The sequence below is a fragment of the Myotis myotis genome, unplaced genomic scaffold (assembly GCF_014108235.1).
Source record: "Myotis myotis isolate mMyoMyo1 unplaced genomic scaffold, mMyoMyo1.p scaffold_m19_p_10, whole genome shotgun sequence".
NCBI lineage: Eukaryota > Metazoa > Chordata > Mammalia > Chiroptera > Vespertilionidae > Myotis > Myotis myotis.
Genome location: NW_023416314.1, coordinates 77,993,227 through 78,010,862, shown reverse-complemented (window position 1 = coordinate 78,010,862; position 17,636 = coordinate 77,993,227). Strand labels below are relative to the sequence as shown.

At 46.6% G+C, this 17,636-nt stretch overlaps 1 protein-coding gene and 1 non-coding gene across 4 annotated transcripts in view; both read left to right on the top strand.

The window, feature by feature from the left end:
• Nucleotides 1-1,317: 1,317 nt before the first annotated feature.
• On the top strand, nucleotides 1,318-1,508 carry LOC118665593. The gene has a single exon (XR_004970693.1). It is a non-coding gene; the product is annotated as a U2 spliceosomal RNA (small nuclear RNA).
• A 1,699-nt stretch (nucleotides 1,509-3,207) lies between these two features.
• The window catches only part of RBM14 (RNA binding motif protein 14), a 17,084-nt gene continuing 2,655 nt past the window's right edge, over nucleotides 3,208-17,636 (top strand). Inside the window, exons 1-3 of one of the 3 annotated variants that reach the window (XM_036326508.1) lie at nucleotides 3,210-3,662; nucleotides 9,681-11,136; nucleotides 11,908-12,773. In XM_036326508.1, the coding sequence (XP_036182401.1) occupies nucleotides 3,326-3,662; nucleotides 9,681-11,136; nucleotides 11,908-12,115 (2,001 nt within the window). In that variant the 5' untranslated portion in view covers nucleotides 3,210-3,325 and the 3' untranslated portion in view covers nucleotides 12,116-12,773. Of the gene's footprint in view, nucleotides 3,663-3,725; nucleotides 4,139-9,680; nucleotides 11,137-11,907; nucleotides 12,774-17,636 lie in introns of those variants that run through there. The other 2 variants (XM_036326509.1, XM_036326510.1) reach the window with 2 other exon arrangements.

Genomic DNA, 17,636 nt, shown 5'->3' with positions numbered 1-17,636 from the left:
ACTCTTACCATTTGCAACGTCATGGATGGAACTGGAGAGCATTATGCTAAGTGAAATAAGCCAGTCAATGAAGGAAAAATACCACATGATCTCACTCATTCATGGATAATAGAGACCATTATAAACTTTTGAACAATAATAGATACAGAGGCAGAGCTGCCTCGAACAGATTGTCAAACTGCAGCAGGAAGGCCGGGGAGGGTTGCGGGGCAGGAGGTAGGGGGGTAAGAGATCAACTAAAGGACTTGTATGCATGCATAGAAGCATAACCAGTGGACATAAGACATTGGGGGATAGGGGAGGCTAGGGGACTGTCTAGGGCGGGGGGATAAAATGGACACATATGTAATACCCTTTGTAATACTTTAAGCAATAAAAAAAAAAAAAAAAAAAAAAAAAAAAAAAAAAAGAAGGATGTAGAGTTCACACTATCATTAGCAATGTGTGAATGTACTTTCCTCACACCTTAACAGCAATAGATTTAAATCTAATATTTTTGCAAATCTGAGGGGTGAAAAATGTTCTCATTTTTTCAGGAAATTGCACTCAGACTACCAATGGAGTTCCTTTTTTATTGGCCATTTGTAGTTATTTTTTTAATTCAAGTATTATATGCCTCATTTGCACTTCTTTTCCTATAGAATTGCCAGTTTATATCCTTGGCTCATTTATTTCATCTTTTTCCCATGTAAACTTGTAGTTTTTTGTACAGTTGCCCTCAACTGCAGATACATATCTAATTGCCATTCGTATCTCCACTTGGCTGTTTGCACAACTTTAAGTAGAGGCATCTTAAACTTATCATGTCCAAAATAGAATTTCTGGTCTTCCACAGAAAATCTATTTCTCCTGCAATATTACTCATCTCAGTTAATGCTTCCAGTGGCTCAGTGTCATCTTTGATTCCTCTTTCACAATTTACAACCAATCACAGCTCTACAGTCAAATCTGACCACTTCCCCTGAATTCTATTGGGACACCTTGATCCATGTCACCATCATCTCTCTCCTGTATTTTTTATTTTTTGGAGTGGAAGAGAGAGGGAAAGACAGAGAGAAACATTGATGTGAGAGAAACACATCAGTTGGATCAATTGGTTGCCTCCTGCAGGTGCCCCAACCAGGGCTCAGGCCTGGGAGGAGTCTCCAACTGAGGTATGTGCACTTGAACAGAATCGAACGTGGGACCCTTCAGTCCGCAGGCTGACGCTCTATCCACTGAGCCAAACCGTATTTTAGAAGTAGTGGTAATTTTTCTGAGCAAGCAACTGTTTTCTCTTTGTTTTTGCCCATTTCAATAGCAGCAATGATTACCTTTATCACCTCTGGGCCTTTTGGCTAAGATCAAGTGTAGTATCTGTTCTTATCAGTTTAATATCTGACACATCCTCTATCTGAGGACATTATATTAAGTGTATTTTTGGAATAGGGAGATGGACCAGGAGCTTGCTGTGTCCACTCCACCCATCGACCTGGTATTGCAATACCTCCGGGAACAGTGCACCAAAAAAAAAAAAAAAGTCACCTACAAAACAATAAAAGTCTTAGCAGATGAACCCCTCTGCCCCATGTACTCCATAGACTTCCAGCCTAAGAGTGAAAGCCAGTGATTTCAATGTCTACAAGGGGTTACGCCTCCTGCCCCCCCCTCCTAGCCTTATGCTCTAGTATTCACTCAATTTTCCCACTTCCAGCCATCCCAGCTTCCTGCAATTCCTTCAACAGGCTTTCTGACTGGAATGGTTCCTCATTCTGGCTTGCTTGCTCCTTCCGTTACTTTACACATCTCTAGCACTATTCAACAAATGATGTTTTGTTGATCTGTCTTCTCACCATAATATAAGCTCCAAGGTGGGTAGTTTTGTTACGTTTTTTTAAATGTATTTTATTGATTTTTTACAGAGAGAAAGGGAGAGAGATAGAGAGTTAGAAACATCGATGAGAGAGAAACATCGATCAGCTGCCTCCTGCACATCTCCTCCTGGGGATGTGCCCACAACCCAGGTACATGCCCTTGACCGGAATTGAACCTGGGACCTTTCAGTCCGCAGGCCGACGCTCTATCCACTGAGCCAAACCGGTTTTGGCTGTTACCTTTTGTTCACTGCTATATTCTTGGTGCTGCCCGCATGGTAGATAATAAAACCTGTGGAATGAGTATGTAGGCAAATATTTCCCCGAGTTGGTTACATGAACTTGTTTTTGATGTCTTCTGCCATACAAAAATTTTTATTTATATACATCCGTCAGTTTTGAAATTTTTCCTTTTATTTTTATTAAAAGGCTCAACGTTTGCTGCCTCAAGGGCCCTTCTTTTGACCTAATTTTTTATTTTATTAAACTTATGTAGAAACTTTCAAACATACACAAGAAGGCTACATCTCTTTAACCCTCGTTTGTCAAGTCCATAAGGGCAGAGACGTGCTCTTATTGTCCAGACTCTGCCGGGGCCTCAGTAACCCCAGAGAACGTGTTTCTAGCAGCGGTTCTCAACCCGTGGGTCGCAATCCCTTTGGCGGTCCAACGACGCTTTCACAGGGGTCGCCTAAGACCATCCTGCATATCAGATATTTACATGACGACTCATAACAGTAGCAAAATTACAGTTATGAAGTAGCAACGAAAATAATTTTATGGTTGGGTCACAACATGAGGAACTGTACTTAAAGGGCCAGAAGGTTGAGAACCACTGTAAGGGTACGAGGGTTCCTCCCCGGGCAGAGGCCCCTCGGATCCCCTTGGATCGCCCTGCACGGCCTGGAGGCGGTAGTTCCGGAAGCCGGGAAGGCGTTTGTTTGTCGGGGCTTTTCCTGCCAGGCCAGGCCTCCCCGCGGACACTCCCTCTGCCACCTCTAGGCGCGGGGTTGGCCTAAGCTGCCAGGATGGGAGAAGCTCTGACTTCCGAGTGAACCAAGTTTTCCCGTGGGGCCTGCGGATTCCAGCTCCACCCGGGGCAGAGGCGGCGCGGCCTCTGAGACTAGGCCGCTAGGCTGCCGATGCTCGCGTACCCACACCTCCAACCCTCCTTTCCCCCGCCCCTCGGCAGTGGCGGTTGGTCGCGCGCCGTCGTTCTTCTCCCACCCCTCCGTTAACGAGCGGGCGCTAGGCCCTCTGGGATTGGCTGTGTCTGTGTACAATCTTTCTTAGACTCTCTGATTGGCTGCAGAACGCGCGGGATGCGAGCCTTGATTGGCTATATTAGAGCGCCTGCGCGGCGGGGTTCTCAGTCGCCAGCCATTCCTGGGAGGACTGCCGGCAGGCCGGACGTTTCGCTTGTCGCTTGCGGAGAGGTCCCGGCTCTCCGGGAAGGCGACTGCAGCGACAAAATGAAGATATTCGTGGGAAACGTCGATGGAGCGGATACGACGCCGGAGGAGCTGGCAGCCCTCTTCGCGCCCTACGGCACAGTCATGAGCTGCGCCGTCATGAAACAGTTCGCCTTCGTGCACATGCGCGAGAACGCGGGCGCGCTGCGCGCCATCGAGGCCCTGCATGGCCACGAGCTGCGGCCTGGGCGCGCGCTCGTGGTGGAGATGTCGCGCCCACGGCCTCTAAACACTTGGAAGATTTTCGTGGGCAATGTGTCGGCTGCATGCACGAGCCAGGAATTGCGTAGCCTTTTTGAGCGCCGCGGACGCGTCATCGAGTGTGACGTGGTGAAAGGTAACGCGGAGGCGCGCTTGGGGGCGGGCGCGCGCGGGGCACTGCTTGTTAGCCACGCCCCTTTCCCGGGGGTCGGTCACGGCGCGGTTGGGGGTCGGGGGGGACAGTCCGCGGGAGCGAGCCCGGAGTTGTTGGGGGCGCGATGGGTAGGACCACCCTCCTCCCCTGCGGCCCAGGCACCATTCACAAAATGGGAGGAAGCGGCTCTGGGTGGGAGCCGCGTCCAGTGGCCGAGCTACGGGGCCGGGGACGCGCCTGAGAGACTTGCTGGTGTACCGGGGTCGCGCCTTCCACTGTTCTTCTGGGCCTGGCACCGAGCGGAAATTGGGAAGTGACGGGCACAAGCCGGATCACGGATCGGGGAAGATCTCCGCTTCCCCAGACGTCGGTCAGAGCGTGGGAAGAGGGAAAAGGTGGGGGCTGACGCCCCAAGACCACCCTCGTGTACCCTCCCGGTGAATGCTCTCGAGCGGAAGGTAACGGGGCCCTTTGACGTTTCTTGGGCTGGGATCTTTTTAGTATTTTGTGGCATGGGGTACATATGGGTATAGCTACTCGTGGGTACCAGCGGGGCCCCTTCCTCACCACTTGGGCCTTTCAGTATCGTTAGGTGGGTTAGGCGTGGCAACTCTGCGCTTTCCAGCTCCCTCAAATTCGTTTTTTCCCCCCGTTGGACTCGATTTTGCATCTATATACTGGAAATCCCGACTTTTCGAATGTGGAAGGAGGCTTATTTTATGAAGGCCCCTTCTCCGTAGACTTGACTTGCCAAATCTGTGCCCCAGGGCAGTATCATTCTTTTATATGAGCTTGGTGATTTTGCAAGGGGACATACTCTGTGGCGGGGGGGAAACATGGGAAGAGACCTGTGAGAGGTCTTCCTTAAACATTGGCTAAACAAATTTACTTACTAGTTGACTTTGCTCGACTAGTCTAATCCTCAGGGCAGATCCCTAAGTTTAAACTTCGAGAAAAATGTATCACCATAGTTTAGACCCGACCTTCGTTTTGGAACCTAGTTGATACTTTAAAAATCATAGTATGGCTTCTTATACCCTAAGCTCTTTTTATTTTATGTTGGCAGGGTTTGGTGGGACAGCCCTTGTGTATGTGGCTAGTCTCTGCTCCACTTGGGAACAGAGCAGAGTTAACTTTGCCCTGCCATCTTTGAGGATGCGACCTGGGAGTATCTGATGCCCTGCTCCTGGTGTTGAATTCATACGAGCTCATAACCCTGTGTGAGAAATTTTGAGGATAAGGAAGAAATGTGGGTGCAGGTGCTTATTCATTTCCACTAAGATACTTTATTTGCTGTCCTGGAGAGGCACATTTTTTGGGCCATTCCTTGTCCTTTCTGTAACTGGGAAATGTAAAGGTTTGTAGTCACCACTCCTAGGATCAGTTATTTGTTCTGCATTAATACTACATTCTATTTTCCTCAACTCAGGTTATGCAAGTCCACGACTATCCGGATTCAGGCTTTCCTGCTGGGTGCTCTGAGGCAGGCTGTACGGTGCATGGATTTTTGCTTTTGTGTAGAGTGAAAGAGTAGGAAGAGCCTCAGGTTGGGCACCTGGCCAGGAAATGGATGGGAGTATGTGTGGCTCATTATGAGAATTCTGTGTTAGATTGACCTTTTTTTTTTTTTTTTTTTTTTTTTTTGTGGTTGTTAGGCAGGATGGCTACAAGATTGGAGTCTAGAAACTGGCATCTTCAGGGACAGTTCACATGGCACTCATTGGTCAAGAAGCTTGCTTTCAGGTGGTAGAGAAAGCAGAAAATTTGCTTGGGACAGACGCTGAAGTGGCAGTGGAGGGCAGGGTGAAGTGTAAACTGCATGCAGTTTTTAGAACTCTTGGCTTTAGAATGAAAGTTTTGTGCGCATTGTGCCTTTGTAAACATTTGATTAGAAATGCCTTGATTTCCTCAGGGAGTGGTGGTCAGCTGTTATTTGTAGTTATGCAGATAATGTAACACCTTCTGATAGACTTTGATATAAGGGACCATGGGAGAGATTTTAGCATGATATACTTCCCTGATGCCTTTCTATGTCTTTGGGATGAAGGAAAGTGAGGTTTTAAGTTGGGAATGTAGAAGAAACTACCTCTGGCTATATAAATAGTTTACTTATTTCCTGGGCTGGGAATGGGCATTTTATTGAATCTTGTGTTGGCTGTCCAGACCTTGGAAAAGCACAGAAACTTGGCATAGCACAGGACAACCAGTTCTGTTTTATTTTACGGGGGGGAACAGTTGCTTGGTTACCCCAGGAGCTTGCTTAGATATGATTTGTAGAGTAAAAATCTCTGTAGCAACAGCGGATTACAACCACTTTCTACAGCTATATTCTATTGGGTGTTGAAAGATAAAGAAAGAGAATCAGTCCCTGACAGCTAGGAACCATTTAGACTTCAGGGAGGTCTAAAAGCAGGAGAGGAAACTTTCGTATCCTTTTTTGTGTGTGTCCATTCTTTTCTCCTATACATAGCTCTGTAGTTTCAAGTTAGAGATTTTTACTCTTCTTAGGATAAGAACGCTCATTTTTCTGGATTGGGTTAACTTGGAACTAGAAGAATTGTAATGCCACCAGATAATCAGGAGAGCTCTGTAAAACATTGCTTGCTATTCCCTTTAAATGCGTGGATTTCCTTCATAGGTCACTGTTCCTTGAACCAGCTCTCCAGGTCAGGTAGGTGGGTCTTTGGAATTCTCTAAGTCTGTTTTTTCTTTCTTGGAGTAGTTGGGTTCCCAGAATCTTTGATAGGGTTAGGTCTGTGCTTGACTGTTCACTGATAGGATTGGTTAGCCTGATATGATTGAGTCATTTGGACAACCTATTCCCTCCAATCTCAGGCTTAGGAAATTTCTGATATAAACTGGTTATAATTGTATCTGATGGCTTTAAAAAATGAGTTGTGTAGCTTTGGTGGGCGGTCAATGGAACTGTACATGTGAAATCTTAATTTCACAACTTGGTCTCAAGAAAACGCGACTAAGTAGGGAGTAGACAGTCCTACTGTTCTTGTAAACCCATTGCAGTTTTTTGTTGGGTGTTTATTTCCCTAGCTCATTCTAGTCTCAGGTTAGCCTGGAATATAGTATGGTTCATTACTGTTGCCTCACAGTGCTTGGAGGTTTTTTCCCACTCTCCTTAATCTGCCTACAGGCTCCTGCTTTCTGCTTGCCTTTACATTCTCAGGTTGGTATTGCCATTCTCCTGAGCGTCAGCTCACTCTCTGCTTTTAAAGAGATTTCCAACCACCAGCATCTATTTTTAGCTCACCCTACCCAAAGTGGAGGTGAGAGATCAGAGGACAATTCTGGTGGTGTCCTGTGGCTAGGCCAAAAGGAATACTTTTTAAAAATACATGTTTATTGAGAGAGAGAGAGAGAGAGAGAGAGAGAGAGAGAGAGAGAGGAAGAAAGAAAGAAAGAAAGAAAGAAAGAAAGAAAGAAAGAAAGAAAGAAAGATAGAAAGAAAGAAAGAAATATCTTGGCTACTTCCCGTACGCAGGTGGCTGGGGATCCAAATCACAACCTAGGTATGTGCCCTGACGGAATCAAACCAGCAGCCTTTTGGTGTATGGGATAATGCTCCAACCACCTGAGCCACTGATCAGGTTTGGAAAGGAACATTTTTGCTTTTCACAATTGGTAGATAAGGAATCAGGTTCTGGCCATGGGGATGTGAAGACTGAGAGTGTGATAGTTCAATGTGTACTTTTATCATCTCTGGCCAGTTCCAAGTTTACACGTACAGATGGCATTATCTCTTGTGTTTTATTAGAGATGGAAGATAATATTCTGTAGTGAGATAAGACTGTAGTTATTCCTAGGATTGAATCATCATAATCCTTTACCATGTAGTTATTTTTACTTTACAAGGCACTTTTATCTTCTCTTTTTAGAAATTGATTTGAAAGGAGGGGAGAGGGATAGAGAGGGAGAAACATTGATGAGAGAGAAACATCGATTTGTTGTCTCCTGCATGTCCCCTACTGGGGATGGGGCCTGCAACCCAGGCATGTGCCCTGACCAAGAATCACCTGGTGACCCCTTGGTTCATGGGTCAGTGCTCAATTCCTGAGCTTTACTGGCTGGGCTTATCTTCTCATTTGAATCTCCTAATTCTGAGGTAGGTAGGACAGATTTGTCAGATAGAGAAATAAAATATAAGTCCTTTAAGAGCTTATAGGAAATCAGTGATATTTGGATCTGTAACTAAAGACTTTTAGCTCCTAGCCCAGGATTCCTTGTGTAATACCATACTTCTGACTTCCACCTGTTGATTAAATTTTATTCTCATTTGTATGAGAGTCGGTTGGTGGTATTGCCTTAGATTCAGGAAAATGACTTGCTCTATAGAAGCAGCTAGAGAGGGCATTCCAATATGAAAGTTTCTAGAAATTAGGAAACTTATTTAAGGCCATTAAATATAATTCTTATCTTCAAGAATGGAACCTTAATAATTTCATCCAGGTAGTTCTACATTTCCTAAACTGATATGAGAGGGATGGGCTCCTGGTACTTGGGCTGTATCTTAAAGTAGCCATAGGTCCAGATGTTAACTGCATGGCTTTATTTCCTACAAGCATGATCTTATCACTGTTTTTCATATCCTGCTTACACTACTATGGTTTGTGAGTTTGAATATAATAAAGAATTTCTTCCCACTCCTTCCCCTCCTAAAATTTTCTTTCTATGTGGTAGATATATAGGTCTTTGAGATCAACATCCTATTTTAAAAAATGTGTATTGATTTCAGAGAGGAAGGGATAGGGAGAGAGAGAAACATCAATAATAGAGAATCATTGGTCGGCCGCCTCCTGCACGCCCTACACTGGGGATCAAGCCCATAATCGAACCTGGTTCATAGGTCAACACTCAACCACTGGGCCACACCAGCCAAGCAAAATCAATGTCCTATTTTAGAGCCTATCCCACCATAGCTCATTCAGATCCTGAATGAGGACCTCAGGGGTAATTTGTTGAGCAGAGCCTGCTGTAGTCATTGCAGCTTTTCACCTTAAAGCTGAGAAACCAAGTCTTTCCTGTAAACGTCTGCTTTGTGAACAGGAGCCCAAGGGCTTTCCCCTTGAAGAGGAACCAGTGGAGGATGTAATGTAACCTACAGGAGGAGACTTGGGCTTGAACTCAGCAAGGAGGCTTAGTTTGCATTCCCACACTTTGTTGGCTTACATGGGGTCCAGCTTCTCCCCTTTCTAGTCATATTATTATACATTCCTGCCTTATTCATTGACTTCTTAGGAATAGACTGTGTAGTGACTGGTATGGAAAGTTGGGATTCTGTTCATGGCTCTAACACATTTTGATTTGGGGCAAGCCATATAAATTCTCTGAGCGTGTTTGCCCACCTGTAAAATGGGGTGAATGATCCTTTGTCCTGCCTACCTCACAGGATTGTCGTGAAGTCCTGTGCACAAAAGTGCTTTGGAAACTGGGAAGTACTTTGGGAAAAGGGGAGATCATATTAGAAGAATTTCATGCACTGCGCATTGCAGTCTAACTCTTTTGCCTTAATTGGACCCTAGCCTGAGACATGAATCATGCCAAGACATAGGTAGTCATTTCCAGTGTTTGAGTGTTAAGCCTCAAAGGTGAGCTGTAGTGTTTGGTGACCTTGGGTAGAGAATACTGAATAATTGAGTGATCCAGGCACCCTTTTTGCGTTTTGCGTTTTGGTTTATACTTACAGGAGCTGTGAAGATTTTTATCCCGTGTTGCAGTTCATCTTTGCTCTTTCTTCTCTCACCAGGAAGTTGGGTGAGGTGGCAGGGGAAAGGGAAAAATGGGAGAAGGCCAAAGGTGGCTGCTTGCGACAGTCAGAAGCTTTGTATATGGGAGTCACGTTTTATGACCTAACTCCTGGAGCGGAGGGTTTGGAGGCCTGGAGATAGTTGGCAACAGCTGGGTGCTGTTGCTGTGTCCAATTTGGGACCCATTGGGTAGCATGCCCTGCCCCCCTAATTGCTAACCCTCTGTCTGCTGCTTTATCAGACTACGCGTTTGTTCACATGGAGAAGGAAGCAGATGCCAAAGCCGCCATCGCGCAGCTCAACGGCAAAGAAGTGAAGGGCAAGCGCATCAACGTGGAACTCTCAACCAAGGGTCAGAAGAAGGGGCCTGGCCTGGCTATCCAGTCTGGGGACAAGACCAAGAAACCAGGGGCTGGGGATACGGCATTCCCTGGAGCTGGTGGCTTCTCTGCCACCTTCGACTACCAGCAGGCTTTTGGCAACAGCACTGGTGGCTTTGATGGGCAAGCCCGTCAGCCCACACCACCCTTCTTTGGTCGCGACCGCAGCCCCCTGCGCCGTTCACCTCCCCGAGCCTCTTATGTGGCTCCTCTGACGGCCCAGCCAGCCACCTACAGGGCCCAGCCCTCAGTGTCACTGGGAGCTGCCTACAGGGCTCAGCCTTCTGCCTCTTTGGGTGTCGGCTATCGGACTCAGCCCATGACAGCCCAGGCAGCCTCTTACCGCGCTCAGCCCTCTGTCTCCCTTGGGGCCCCATACAGGGGCCAGTTGGCCAGCCCTAGCTCCCAATCTGCTGCAGCTTCCTCGCTTGGTCCATATGGTGGAGCCCAGCCCTCGGCCCTTTCCTCCTATGGGGGTCAGGCAGCTGCAGCTTCCTCACTCAACTCCTATGGGGCGCAGGGCTCCTCCCTGGCCTCCTATGCTAACCAGCCATCTTATGGCGCACAGGCTGCCTCTTCCTATGGGGTTCGTGCGGCTGCCTCCTCCTACAACACCCAGGGAGCTGCTTCCTCCCTAGGCTCCTATGGGGCCCAGGCAGCCTCCTATGGGGCCCAGTCTGCAGCCTCCTCACTGGCTTATGGGGCCCAGGCAGCTTCTTACAATGCCCAGGCCTCGGCCTCTTATAATGCGCAGTCTGCCCCATATGCTGCACAACAGGCTGCTTCCTACTCTTCCCAGCCTGCTGCCTATGTGGCACAGCCAGGTGCAGCTGCTGCCTATGCCAGTCAGCCAGCTGCCTATGCTGCACAAGCCGCTACCCCAATGGCTGGGTCCTATGGGGCCCAGCCGGTTGTTCAGACACAACTGAATAGTTATGGGGCTCAAGCATCAATGGGCCTATCAGGCTCCTATGGGGCTCAGTCAGCTGCTGCGGCCACTGGCTCCTATGGTGCTGCAGCTGCATACGGGGCCCAGCCTTCTGCCACCCTGGCAGGTCCTTACCGCACTCAGTCATCAGCCTCATTGGCTGCTTCTTATGCTGCCCAGCAGCATCCCCAGGCTGCTGCCTCCTACCGTGGCCAGCCGGGCAATGCCTATGATGGGGCAGGCCAGCCGTCTGCAGCCTACTTATCCATGTCCCAGGGGGCCGTTGCCAACGCCAACAGTACCCCGCCGCCCTATGAGCGTACCCGCCTCTCCCCACCCCGGGCCAGCTACGACGATCCCTACAAAAAGGCTGTCGCCATGTCGAAAAGGTACTGTATGCCCCCCTGCCTTTGCCCCCAGCTGGGGCTTAGGTCAGGGGGCTGAGGTTGGCATGGGAGGGAAACTGGAGCCATCGGTCCCTCCCTTGATCTTTTCTATTCCCGTGGGATGTCCAAAGGCTGAAGGGGATGATGTGTGTGAACTTTCCTTGTCGCCAAGGTTCAGGTGGAGCCTAGTGCTCAGCCTGGGGTGGTACCAGCTAGTCAGGCTGGGAAAAGTGTCACATGTCTAGGCTGGCCCCAGCTGCCATTGGAGCTACGGCCTGCAAGATTGTGGCCTATAGCCTTTCCCACTGTCTGTAGGATCCTTAAGCCTGTTATGTGGTTGTCCTGACTTTGGTGGGGGTAGGTTGGAAAGAGTAGTCCCTTTGGCACTCATTGGCTGAAGGCAAGGTATATGAGGTGCGTCCACTCTGTGGGAAGTAGGGGACCTTGCTTTCGTCCGCCGTTCTGTTGGTAAACAACCACGGTCTTTCTTTACAGGACCCAAGGGTGGGGATAGTTTGTGGTTTGGGATGTAGACCAAAATCCACCTTGGCCAGTTCAGAAGGGAGGGCTTCAGTGGCGGGCTTGGTTTCCCACTGAGTTGAACCAGGCTTGATTTCTTGCCCTGGATAGGGTGATGAGCCTTCTGACAAATTCTTGTTTGTTGGAAACCAGTGTGATCACACCCTCCCTCTCCCCATTGGCATCTCCCCCATGCCCACCTGGAGCCCTCCCCTCAATTGTCTCATTCACCAACTGTCTTCTTCTCTCGACTAGGTATGGTTCCGACCGGCGTTTAGCCGAGCTCTCTGATTACCGCCGTTTATCAGAGTCGCAGCTTTCGTTCCGCCGCTCGCCGACAAAGTCCTCGCTGGATTACCGTCGCCTGCCCGATGCTCATTCCGATTACGCACGCTATTCGGGCTCCTATAATGATTACCTGCGGGCAGCTCAAATGCACTCTGGCTACCAGCGCCGCATGTAGGGCCGTCCTGCGATGGGGCATTACAGGGAGGGAAGGAGAGAAGTGGGGTAGGGTGCAGACCCAGGTCAAAACCACTGGCCCATACCTCTCCCATTTGTGGATTTTCATCCCCTCTACCATTGGGCCTTCCCCAGGACACGATCCTTTTGAGTGTTTGGTAGTAACCTACTTTGTACCTTCGCCTCAGCAGCAAATCTTGCTACTGGCTCTAGAACTGCGGTTCCCCTGCCTCCCATCTCCCCAGGATGGGAGTTTCTTTTATGTTTTTATTTTTTCCTGGCTCCCTTTTATTTTTGTGCGCGATATTTAAGGTTGTCTGGATGGGGAATCAACCTGCAGCTGAGGTCGCGGCGCCTTTTTCTTTTTAGATATGAGGGAGGCCAGGAAAGGGTTAGCTTAACCATTTCCTATACGCCACGCTGTGCCAACAGTCCAGGGGACACTGCCTGTCCCTCAGACTGTGTTGAGACTGAGTTCCTGCTGCGATAGTCAGTTGGTGTATATCCAAATTCCTACCGACTCCTGATATTTTAGCTGATGCTGAGCCGCACAGTCCCACTCCCCTATCTCCCCAAGTAGGTGGTGTTAGAAAAACTTAATTTTTTTTCTCTTTTGTATGGACTACAAATAAAACTTGGGGCAATTTACAGTTTGGAAACCTGGTTGTCATTGTCTTGATTGCACTCAGTTTCAGAGGAGCCAGTTTGACATCCAGGAAGACATGATGGCCAAAGGGAAGGCAGCCACAGAACCCAGGGCAGATGAGGAAGGGGATTTGACATGGAAATTAGAATGATTTCTCTGCTGCCCAGAGGGATTTAGCTCATAGTCTGTCGTCCTGCTGGTCTGCCATCTTTAAGAATGGATTGTCCAGACCAACTTGCTTAGGCTTCTTCTTCTGCCCTCAACTTGATTTAATCACACCCCAATGCAGAAGATGTATTGACCATTTTTTTCTGCCTATGCTTGACCATTTTCCTTGACTTGTTTCCAGTTGAGAAACAACCTGTGCTGCAGCAGGGTGGTTCTGGGTTTGGCTTCTCAAGTGAGAAGTGGGGAAAGGGCTGCTTTGGTGCTTATGAGGCTAGTGGATCCTTCAGGCTGTGGGCTCAAGTGACTGCTGGGACTGGGAATGGAAGGGAGCCAGCAGTGGGGTGGGGGTAATGTTGGTGTCTGATACTGCCCTGTGGTTGGAGAAAGGAGGGACGGACAATTGGAAGAAGGTACGGGAGATTCTGGTCACAGACCTGATATTTTGCCTGTTGAACATCACCATGGCGTGTCCTTCTGCGTCCTGCCCACCCCCTGTCATCATGAGACTCACTTTGCCTATCTCCATTTACTAGGGTTTCCAGATGTTTACTTGCTGGGTTTATATTTGAAGCTGTCATGATAGATAGACTCTGGGAATGTGTTAAGGTGCAAACATAACCAAGTAGGGATGCTGGGATAGGGTGAGGAATTAAAGATAATTTCTGTACTTTCAAGTGCTGGAAGTTGAGAGGACCTGGCTAAAAACTAGGGAATTCCAGCCAGGGATAAGATGGGAGGCTCATGTTTAATGATGGATGATTGGAAGAAGAATGGTTGGGAAGGGTGATAACAGGACAACCTACTGATGTTCCTTTGGGTAAGGCAATTTTGGGGAGGTGTGTATATCATCAGTTAAGTGGAGTTCAGGTGGGTTCTCTAATGCCTCCTTCACTGGTTTCTTGTGAATTTGCCCGTGATAGAGTAGTTTGCCCCAGATGTTCTCTTCCCTCTGCCCATGGGCAAAAGCAAATGGATGATCTTTAACCACGAGCTCTCGTGGATGCTTACTAGGGTAATCTCAGGGTATTGGGACCATAACTCCTTTTTTTCCTGCTCACTGCTTTGCCTTCAGGTGCTTCGCTGCTCCTTTTAATTTCTTTGCGGGACTGGGGTGGGGGGGGGGCGGTTTGCTAGTTTTCTTCTCACTTTTATGCACTGAGGGTGGGTGATCTGAGGGTCTAGCTAACAAGCTTAGCTCTGGTTGTTACCCTGGAAAATGGAGAGTTGATTGATTATAGGGCTGTGATTGTGGCCTGTGTATTTGTAATGTTTGTCAATGTGGCTTTCTGTCTTCCTTTCTCCAGTGAGGGTTCCTATGACAAACCGCTTAATGTGCTCTTGGGGCCAAGTGTTGATGTTCTGTATTGTTAGCCCAAATTCTTCAGGTTGACCTGGCCTAGATGATCACTCTGCCTGTCATCTTTAGTGCTGATGCCCTTGCTGCCTCAGCCCTGAGGCTTCTCATTGTTTAAGCCAGAAGGAGCTACAATTATTTGTCACTTTACTCTTCCTTGCAGATTGTTTTAAAATTCTCTCTCCTCTTAAATTATGCCACCTGTGTTCACCTTATAGCCCATTCATGCTTTGCTTTTTGTGGATTTCTGATTTTCAGGGTCCTGTAACTTGGAGATGGTTGGGTTGAGTGAATGGGAGGACAGACATTTGTGTTTTGGGAAGAGGGGTAGGGAATATGGGCTCCCAACATCCTGCAGATCTTTGCACTTTTGTATCTGTCACCTCTACAACTTGGAGAAGTTTTAGTTGATTTATGTCTGGAACATACCACGTAGAGGCTTCTAGCCTCATCAACCTGCTTTTCTGAGGTTTGGACCTTGTTTGAAATTCTGTCTGGGGTAAACCTGGGGTCCCGCCCCTTTTACTGGAGATAATGGGATTATCACTGAGCGGTCATGTGATATCCTGTGGGTAGGTAACCTTTCTAGTCATGCCTATCAGTTAAGCTACGTGGAAGTCCATTACACAGACTGTTAGTTCTCTGGTCATATTGTTGTATTAAGCCAAGTAAGTTGACTAGTGTGGGATGGCTGAGGTTATAATGAAACTAAATGTCCTAGATTTATGGACTAATATGCTATTTAATGTGGGAAATAGAGAAGATAAGATGGGTGGCAGGTGGAAAATGTATATTTACCCAAATTCTGTAGGTTATAAAGGAGCCCTGGCTGGATAGCTCAGTTGGTTAGAGCATCGTCCCAATGTGGGTTTGATCCCTTGTCAGGGCACATATAAGAGTCAACTAATGAATGCATAAATAAGTGGAACAACAAATTCATGTCTCTTTAAAAACAGTAAAAAAAGTTAAAAAATAAAAATGTCATAAAAGTAGAATCTAGAGTTCTCTGGAAAAAATAATTCTTAAATGACTTAGTTTTTTAAGTCTAGCTCACAGTCATTTGAAATACTGTGTCTGTCATGCTGGAAATACAGTATTTAGGTAACTGAGTCCTTGAACTGACCTTGAGGAATTTATAGTCGAGGGAAGCAGGATCTGCCTTAATGAACTTGTTACAGTAATAAGCAATGCTAAGGGACTGATAAGTTAGGAAGGAGAAGATGGGGCAGTCTGTTATTAGGGGAAACTCTGGAGCTAGGATTTGATTTGAAAACTAAATTGGCACCGAGAGAAGGATTAAGGGGTGTTGGCTCTAAAATTAGGTTTCCTAAGTTTGAATCCTGGTTCTACCACTTAGCTGTGTGATCTTGAACATGTCAGGAACTCTACCTCAGTTTTCTCATCTATGAAATGGGGACAATAGGTAACATTATTGAAACATGTGCTTTTCATGTATTAACTTAAATGCAACCCAAATGCATTAGGTATTCCTAAACCTATTTTATAAATGGATAAGTTGAGGCTATAGTTCAGTAACTTAAGGTCATATGGTTAGAAAGTAGTGGATGGATCAAGGAATTGAACCGTCCAGGACTTGTAAACATTACGATAATACTGTTGGAAGGATCAAATGAGAACATGTCACAAGTGTAGGTCCTCCTATATAGTCACTGCTCATTATGTGCCATCCATCTCATAGAAATGAGTTAGGACATTCTAGGGCAGTGATGGCGAACCTATGACGCGTGTCAGAGGTGGCACGTGAACTCATTTTTTTGGTTGATTTTTCTTTGTTAAATGACATTTAAATATATAAAATAAATATCAAAAATATAAGTCTTTGTTTTACTATGGTTGCAAATATCAAACAATTTCTATATGTGACACGGCACCAGAGTTAAGTTAGGGTTTTTCAAAATGCTAACACGCCGAGCTCAAAAGGTTCACCATCACTGTTCCAGGGAATTGGGATGGCCTAGTGGAGCACACAGCTGAGCAAAGGAATTTGGGTGTAGTTGTGCAATATATCGAGTAACAGTGAAGGCAATGTTTTTTATTTTTTTATTTTTTTTATTTCAGAGAGGAAGGGAGAGAGAGTGATAGAAACATTAATGATGAGAGAGAATCATTGATCGGCTGCCTCCTGCACACCCCATACTGTGGGGATCGAGCCCTCAACCTGGGCATGTGCCTTTGGCCAGAATCGAACTGGGGATCCTTTAGTCCACAGGCCAGCACTATCCACTGAGCCAAACCGGCTAGGGCAAGGCAGTGGATTTTGTAGGGCAAGGTACCTAGGAGTGATGTAGGTCACTAGACCATACCAGATTGGGCCACTTCCATTCTCGGGCAACAGTGTTCATTGTCTTGGGAACAGATTCTCTGGATATGGAGAGGAAAGGTAATGGGCTTGCGAATACATTAAGGGGAGGCTAAGAGCATGTAGCTGGGAGTGGGATTGGAGCTCCCTCTGAACCTCCCTGAAGAATACTGGTTTTTAATTTGAGCCCTTATTGGACCAGTAACTCACTTCTGGACTAGGAGCCAGCTATTTATTAGGTGTATAAACTATATTCACCCCTAAGGGTATGAAATTAACACAGATTGCTTACTCATATTTGAGTGGTTTTTAACTGACACCACCAGTGTTTCTCTCCCTAAATTTGGATTTGTCCCTCATTTTTCCTTTAAGAGTCCAGGCTCCAGGTTCTTTCATTCCATCAAGATTTGCAGCCAGAACATACAATTATGCTTAACTCTAACAGAACATCAGCTTTCTAGATGACTTTGGACAAGTCAGTTTACTTTTTAGGGGCTTAGTAATCTGATCTGCAAATTAAAAATAAGTAAAATGGCATCTACATGTTTTAGACAAGGTACTTCTAAAACATCCCATTCAATCCCATTTTCTATAGTTGAGGTGGTATGGTAGAGGATTTGGACTAGATGTCTTTACTTAAAACTTTAATGGAAAAAATAAAAATAGAAATCCTTTAATCGTTTTTAAGGTACAAACATTAAGCTCCTTCAGTACTTGGTAAAATACAATTGGTTAAATGAACATTATAGAAACACTCAAGCTATAAATTTTCCTATCTAAAGCTTCATTTTGCAGCATTTGTCAAGCTGATAATCCTGGTGATGAAAAGCTATAGCATAGGTTACCTCCTGGCTTTGGGGCACCTGTTTGTTTTTTATTTATTTTTTAAAAATATTTTTATTGATTTCAGAGAGGAAGGGAAGAAGGGAGAGATAGAAACATCAATGATGAGAGAAAATCATTGATCTGCTGCCTGCTGAACTCTCCCCTACTAGGGATTGAGCCCGCAACCTGGGCATGTGCCCTTGACCGGA